The sequence below is a fragment of the Nicotiana attenuata genome, unplaced genomic scaffold (genome assembly GCF_001879085.1).
Source record: "Nicotiana attenuata strain UT unplaced genomic scaffold, NIATTr2, whole genome shotgun sequence".
In the NCBI taxonomy this organism is placed as follows: Eukaryota; Viridiplantae; Streptophyta; class Magnoliopsida; order Solanales; family Solanaceae; genus Nicotiana; species Nicotiana attenuata.
The window spans coordinates 33,966-41,674 of record NW_017672592.1 but is presented as its reverse complement, the minus strand read 5'-3'; the positions used below and the strand labels follow the sequence as shown (position 1 = coordinate 41,674).

At 34.8% G+C, this 7,709-nt stretch overlaps 1 protein-coding gene across 1 annotated transcript; it reads left to right on the top strand.

Annotated features, from left to right (window-relative positions):
* The first annotated feature begins 2,072 nt into the window (after positions 1-2,072).
* LOC109213781 (bet1-like protein At4g14600) lies at positions 2,073-7,283 on the top strand. Its single transcript, XM_019377609.1, has 5 exons — positions 2,073-2,253; positions 4,162-4,251; positions 4,464-4,587; positions 5,992-6,048; positions 6,696-7,283. The coding sequence occupies exons 2-5, from the start codon at positions 4,193-4,195 to the stop codon at positions 6,855-6,857; spliced, it is 402 nt and encodes a 133-aa protein (XP_019233154.1). The 5' UTR covers positions 2,073-2,253; positions 4,162-4,192; the 3' UTR covers positions 6,858-7,283.
* The last annotated feature ends 426 nt before the right edge of the window (positions 7,284-7,709 follow it).

The following is a 7,709-nucleotide window of genomic DNA, read 5'->3' as shown; positions in this document are numbered from 1 at the left end:
AAGCATTAGACTGTTTGAAGAAAGAATTTGAAATGAAAGATCTTGGAAAGACAAGATTTTTTCTTGGTCTACAAATTGAGTATATGAAAGATGGAATATTTGTCCATCAATCAACATATACCGAAAAGATTTTAAAGCGATTCTATATGGATAAAGCACATCCATTGAGTAACCTGACGGTTGTGAGATCACTTGATATAAAGAAAGATCCATTCCGACCTCATGAAAATGATGAAGAGATTCTTGGTGCCGAAGTACCATATCTTAGTGCAATCGGTGCATTAATGTATCTTGCCAATACTTCCCCACCAGATATAGCTTTCTCTGTAAGCTTGTTGGCAAGATTTAGTTCTTCCCCAACACAAAGACACTGGAATGGTATTAAGCATATACTCAGATACCTCCAAGGGACCATTGATATGGGTTTATTTTATTCAAATGGATCCAAGTCATCATTGATTGGTTATGCAGATGCAGAATATTTGTCTAATCCACATAAAGGTCGATCTCAGATAGGCTATTTATTTATAAGTAGAGGTACATCCATATCACGGCGTTCAACAAAACAAACTATGGTTGCTACTTGTTCAAATCATGCAAAGATAATAGTCATTCACGAAGTAAGTCGAGAATGCGTTTGGTTGAGATTGATAACTCAACACGTTAAGAAAATATGTGGTCTCTCTTCGAAAGGCAATATTCCAACAATATTGTATGAAGACAATGATGCATGCATAACTCAACTAAAAGGAGGATACATCAAAGAAGATAAAACAAAACACATTTCACCTAAATTCTTTTTCACTCATGATCTTCGAAAGAATGGTGAAATAGGCATTCAACAAGTTTGTTCAAGTAATAATTTGGTGGATCTGTTCACTGAGGCATTACCAACCTCAACATTTGAGAAGCTGATATACAAGATTAGAATGCGTCGTCTTCGAGACATTAAGTGATGTTTTCATCAGGGGGAGTAACTACGACTGTACTCTTTTTTCCTTAACCAAGGTTTTGTCCCTCTGGATTTTCCTGGTAAGGTTTTTAATGAGGCAGCAAGCAATGCATATTATAAATAACTATGTACGTCCCAGTGGATTTTTTTCTAGTAAGTTCTTAATGAGGCATATTATTTTATATGGACATCCAAAGGGGAGTGTTATGAATAGTTTGTAGATATGGATGCGCATGTATGTGAATAGCTTATGGATGAATTCTCCTACTATATGTCCATCCCATCCACTATTTACAATAGTAAGTTTTCTCATTTTTTGCCTATAAAAGGCTATATAAATTGCAATGGAAAATACACCAGAAGAAGGAAAAACTTCTTCTTTCTATTATCTCTTTCTTATTTCTATTTTACTAAATTGCTCTTATTTTATAACAGAAAGAGAATAAATATTTTTGTCAAATACTTATGCTCACGCCTTCTATTGAAAAAGGAGAATAGACATTATTGGAACACGTATCTTTCAAAACTCTTAAATAGAAAATGAGCATATCTTAATTAATACTTCCTTCGATTCATAATAAGTGACTATTTTACCTTTTTATTTTAGTCCAAAATAAGTGTCTATTTACATAATGAAGGAATTAATTTTATTTTTCCAAAATTTACCCTTATTTACATATTCTAATTGTGGACCGGAGGGAGTAAGATATACTCATTAACTAGTTTCTTGCATTTTGAACATATAAGCTAGTGTTTGTATTTTTGCTAAAAGTTTAAGATACTTAATATTAAGAATTTCTCAGTTTTTATTAGTTTAATGCTATATTATTTCTCTTCAAATATATTAAGTTTATTTAGATGAATGTTCATTGTGTAGGATTTTCCTTATATAAAGGGCTTAAGTTAAGTGTTTGATTTTGAAAGTTGGAAAATACGAATAATACTGTTAATATAATAATATGTATAGAATTTTCATTATAAGGGTGTTAAAAGTTTAATTTAAAAACAACGAGGGCATATCTGCATTTGAGTCATATTACAAGACTGGGGGGGGGGGGGGGGTAAGGAAAGGACCATCTACTGTAATTTCCCCTTGTTAAAGTCCTCATAATAGAAATTCTTACCGGGTCTTTTCAAATGAGGCGGGTCGGATGGGTCAAGGGTCAATCAGGGTTATGTAGTTCAAACGATTCAGATTTAGGGTTCTTCGTATAGCCTAATTGATTTAGCACCATAAAAGAATTCCCTGCTTTTCTCCCCCCATAGAACATTCGTTGACGTCGTCTCTTTCTGTCTTCGAGGTAACAATCTCACCACACATTTTTCTTCTCAATTTCATAGCTATTGCCTCTAGTATAATTATGTATTATGTCAATTTTGTAGTGTTCATCGAATTCCTTGGTGTCTCTGTGATTTTTCGGATGAATAATACATGCTTCTTGTTCCAGTAATCAAACTTTGTGCTGGAATTGAAAATAGCATTTCCCGTATAGCCTGATTGATTTAGCACCATCAAATTTCAGCATGTCTTTCCAAAATAATGCCCTGTTGTCAATTATCTTCTGATCAATCAAAAGATAGTGCGATTTTTAGTGACCCTAAATTGGATTTTGTTTCTGAAGATAAACGATAAAGTTCCTCCCGAATGATGATCATGTAACCTTACATGTTTCAATTCTTAAAATCTGTACAGTCAGATTTTGTTTTTGTTATCAAGCCAACTTAGTACGGACATTTCAGTGATAGTATGTGCATCTATATGAGTGTGTAAATTCAATCCTAGTGATTCAAACTTGTGTAACATGAAGTAATCTCATCATATTTCATCTGATTCATACTTTGTATCATGTGGATTGAGATGGTCAGAGTGTAATTAGTTTTACTTGTGTGGATGCTTTGAATTGTTGGAATACTTCTATATTACAATTTATTATGGAAGTGTGAGTCGCATACTGTAGCCTCGCTGCACATGAAAATAAGGGCACTATTTTGTTAGTGAATTCCACTCTAATTTGCTTTCTTGTAATGATTGACTGTATTGGGCTAAATCCAGGAGCTTTTAACTTCTAAAGTCTACTAGTGAAAACCCAATTGCCAAGATGCAGAAGGACAAGGGACAAAACATGGACCTTTACATCCAAATCTTATAACCTCAATCTGTTTCATCTGAAAAAAAATTGGAACCCATTTTATCAGATGCAAGAACAAAAATTTATTGACAGCACTTTTGTTGAATCAATTAAAAATCAAGTGAGTAACAAAGAAAAAATAATATTTAACTTGAAGACATTAGGTTCTTAAAAACCTTCGCAAGCTTTTGCCGCTGCTGGTCTTGCTCTTCTTCACTCTTATGGTAGGTTTTTCTTTGGACACTCTTCTGTTAGGTTAGAGCAAATAAGCGTGCGTGAGATGAGATAGTTAGGGAAGATTATTTCTTTTGTTTCGGGCTTGGGATAATTTTTTAAGAAATAAGTAGGATAAACCAAAGTCCAAAACAATGATTAAAATGTATAAAATATTTAAAACTTATAAAAAGATAGTATCATATATATATATATATATATTATCGGTTTGGTTCGGTTTCTTTTTTGTTTTTTTATAGTGGAACCAAAACCAAACCAAATGTTATCGGTTTCTAAAATTTAAAACCAAAACCAATCCAAATCAAAAACTAAGTCGGTTTACTTAATCGGTTTGGTTTAGTTTTTGGTTTGGATCGGTTTTTCGTCAAACTGTGAACAGCCCTAAAATTAAGAAGTACTACTAACAAAAGAAAATTGGATGGCACGAGTAATTATTACTAAAATTTCAAGATGTCAAAAGTCAATCTACATTCCCACACAGCTTCGTCCTACGTGGAATTGAGTCATTGGTTAAAGAAACAAAGCAACTCAAAAGTTAGCTGCTACTATCAATGTGGGATCTATATTCTGCGTGTAGCTCCCATTACCTGGCAAATAAGTGGTCGGCCCTTCACCGTTAGATTCCCTAATCGAACGGAGGACATGACCTGCCAACGTCACCTTACATCAATGAAAAAGGTAACAGGCTGTGACTCACAGCTACCTTCCTTAACTGAACACAAAATTCTACTTCTATTTAAAAATAAATTTAAAAACTGGACGATCTTTGGCAGCACAGAAGTATTTTTCGGTGTGTTGTATTCTCAATCCTTTTTGTTGATACTTTAAAGTTTTTCGTGAACCTAGGGTTTCGAGGTTCCTTCAGTTTTTTCTTTCAATGGCTTCTAGCTCTCATAGAGGCGGTGATTTCTACGGTGCTGCTTCCCACAGATCCAGGTATCTATGAAAAACGGGAAAAAAATTATCGTCTTCTTAAATTATAATTTGTTGTGGTTCTAATTGCTTGCACAATTTGAATTATGACAGAGAAGTGTTCTGTAACAAAAAATTACCAAAAGCATTACCTAATTAGGAGAAAATTAACATAAATGCACTTTTTGTAATTTTTGAGAAATTGAGTTGTGTTCTTTTGTTGTTTGATTGATCAGAGATGGATTGAGTACGAGGCAAGTAGGTGTTTCAGATGAGATACAGGTGCGGATTGATCCGATGCATGGGGACCTAGATAATGAGATTACAGGTCTTCGCAAGCAAGTGAAACAGCTTAGAAATGTATGTTTACCTATCACCTTGTCTTTGGCTCTATATTTTAGTATTTTGTATTTTTTGTCGGAGGATATTCTTTTTGCATAACCGGTGGCGTCTTTAATATGTATGTACATATCAAATTTGGTGATGTGTTATGTCATGGATCCATTTTAAATAAGGTGATGTGTTGTGTTGGGACACCGATAACAATATTTCTTAGAAAACATTGTGAAACTTGTTAGGCATAGAGGTTGAAGATAATTGAAGTCTCTTCCACGAACAAACGAAAGCGTAATGACATACTGCGTTCGGGATTCTACTAAACCACACAATGTTGCATTCAGGAATGTTGCTCTCTGTCCTTTAATTTAGGATTTCATCTTAGAATTGGGAATGGAAATGTATATTTTTTACCATTAATTTCGTATCGTACTGGATAATTAAAGCTGTTAATCAACCCAAGATTGTCGCTTAGTGGTCAATGAAGTGAGTTCAAACCTTGGAGCTAGGATTCTAGTCACCGTAGAGAGACAAAAACACTAGGTTATTTATTTCCATATGCCTAAGCGTTGGCAAGTAGAGTTACCCGATACTTGTGCCAATTGGAGGTAGCAGGTACTCGGTGAAATGGCTGATGTGTGCACAAGTTGGCCCACACACTACTATTATGACTTATGAGAAAAATGTTAATTCACTCTTTGCAGTAATCTTAAGCCTAAATCCCTTCTTTTCTGGTCTAAATCAACTTGGCCCAAAAGATATTGATTTCTGAATTTGGGCTCAACATTGAGGTTATATCTTTTACTTCTGCTAATGTAATACGACTTCCCATTTTTCATAGTCGACTGCCAATGTAGTCTTCTTGATCTCCCGGCTATCTAGACACTAATACCGAAAAGCTGCAAATGGTACCAAAAGACATGGCTGGTGTGATACTCCTCTGACTCCAGTGTAAGTTGGATTCGATGTGTGCCTAACTGTTGCTGTCCCGATATTAGGAACAATCACTTCTTGACGTGATCTTATTTGAAGAAGGTAAGAAAATTAACCATCTGATTGTCACTCGCATATTTCGGCAGTAGAACAAAGACATCATCTCTCTACCTCTCACAGCCCCTTTTTCTTGTATGTAGCACTGGCACTGATTGTTGACCTCCACATGCATCTGCTGCATAGATGTTTTAATAATCGCGATGTCTTAGACTGAATTTTCAAGCAGCACTAAAGTTTTGTATTTCTAGTTGAACATTTCTTTGGGTGTAAGTCCTGTTGCAGGACTCCCAGAATATCTTTTTATACTATATGTTCCTTATAGGTCATCTTTTCCAATGTCTCATTTGTTGGCCTTGTTGTTTCATCTTTGTCAGGGTTTCAGATTTTTATTCCTACTTACCCATTGCTAGTACTTATAAATATTCCATGCTGCAGGTAGCCCAAGAAATTAAGTCTGAAGCAAAATATCAGAATGATTTTATTAACCAACTGGTATGCCATGAACTTGTTCTCCTTTTCTTCCAAGTATATTTGATATTCTGTAAGTCCTTTTTAGTCACTTTTCCGTATATTTATATGCCTTAACAATTAAGTTTTTGTATATTGGAGCTTGTTTGGTATTTATGTTCGTAAGGCTGGATAACAATCTAACAGTGTCTCTCCCTCTATATTTGCTGGGAATTGCAATTGTTATTACTGTAAATATTTTGGGAATGACAGTATACTCGTAACCTTTGTTTGTCTACGTACTGCCATGCCAACCTGCCTGAATGTCTTTGTCTCTCTATGCTTTTCTTATAGGTTTTCTATTGATTTGAAAGATACATCCTTGTTAGATCTAATAATAAGCCCAAACTTGATTCCATTTTTCTCTTTTTTCTTTGTTCTTAAGGGTGTACTTTGTGCGGGGATATATTGGACTATACACTGCATATTTTCAACTGATTGTAAATTTGAATGGTGTATTTCTAATAGTTATCCCGTTCAGCAAATTGCTGCAATAGATTGCTTCAAGCCATTAGAAGTACTATTCTTTCCTAGAATTAGTGTGGCATTGTTTATAAATGTGTTGGTTGGTCGGTCTATCTGAGATTCTCATGATTTATCCTTAAAAGCTCACACTTTTCCCATTATCACAGCAAATGACATTGATCAAAGCTCAAGCAGGGGTGAAGAACAATATGAGACGGTTGAACAGGAGTATCATCCAGGAAGGATCAAACCATGTGATGCATGTTATTCTTTTTGCACTATTTTGCTTCTTTGTGATATATTTGCTGTCCAAGTTTTCACGGAGATAAGGGCGATCTTCTGCGCTGTTTTGCTGTTTTTGGTGCAAGTCTTGATGAAGATGAGAGAAACACATCTATTCAAGGCGTCATACAAATGCTGCAGTGGTTAATTTTGTGATTGGGGACAGCAAGGTTGCAACTGTAGAAACTCCACATATTAGTCTTGTGTAAAGTTTCCTAATCTTTAACAGCACTGAGGATTGTTATTAGTTTCTCGTTTTCTCTTTTCACTTTTATTTTTCTTTTCAATACTTGCTATATGACAAATGACAATGATCATTGTGTGCTTATCCTAGGATAAAGTTGATTATTGTCAATGGAAGATGCTCTATACTTCATTTGTTTAAACAGCAGAGCCTGTTTTGCAGATGATGATGTTCGGCGAACAGTGTATATATTTGATTTTAACTCTTACAAAGCCTACCCTTAATTGTGCTATTCAATGCTTTAATAGAAGGCTAGCATACACATGCTTTTGAATCATTTTGTTGCTTTTTTGCTTGATCAGCAGAGGCTTGCTCCGCCTTAACCTAACTTGATCAATGACTCTTTATGACTACTTCATGGGCATCTTTATGACTACTTCATGGGCATCATTATCAGCCTACGTTCCAATCTAAGCAGTCCACATCACAAAAAAGGACAATAAAATCATCTTGTAGAAAAAATCTCTAACGTGCAGTATTTACTTTTTAGTAATTACACTTCGAGACTACTTGATATGGTAAAAGTAGATAGATTATTTAATATAGGCTTAATACATAATTTACGGACTAAAGGGATGAGCGTCATGCCATGAAATAGGAAATACGTCTCATGTAAAGACAACTCAATGCACCTCAACATTGTCGACACCTCTTA

Excerpts from the sequence above, each read along its gene's own strand:
- LOC109213781 (XM_019377609.1), top strand. The coding sequence starts at position 4,193 with ATGGCTTCTAGCTCTCATAGAGGCGGTGATTTCTACGGTGCTGCTTCC. Across the intron at positions 4,252-4,463 it reads GCTGCTTCCCACAGATCCAG|AGATGGATTGAGTACGAGGC; the intron begins GTATCTATGAAA and ends TTGATTGATCAG. Across the intron at positions 4,588-5,991 it reads AAGTGAAACAGCTTAGAAAT|GTAGCCCAAGAAATTAAGTC; the intron begins GTATGTTTACCT and ends TCCATGCTGCAG.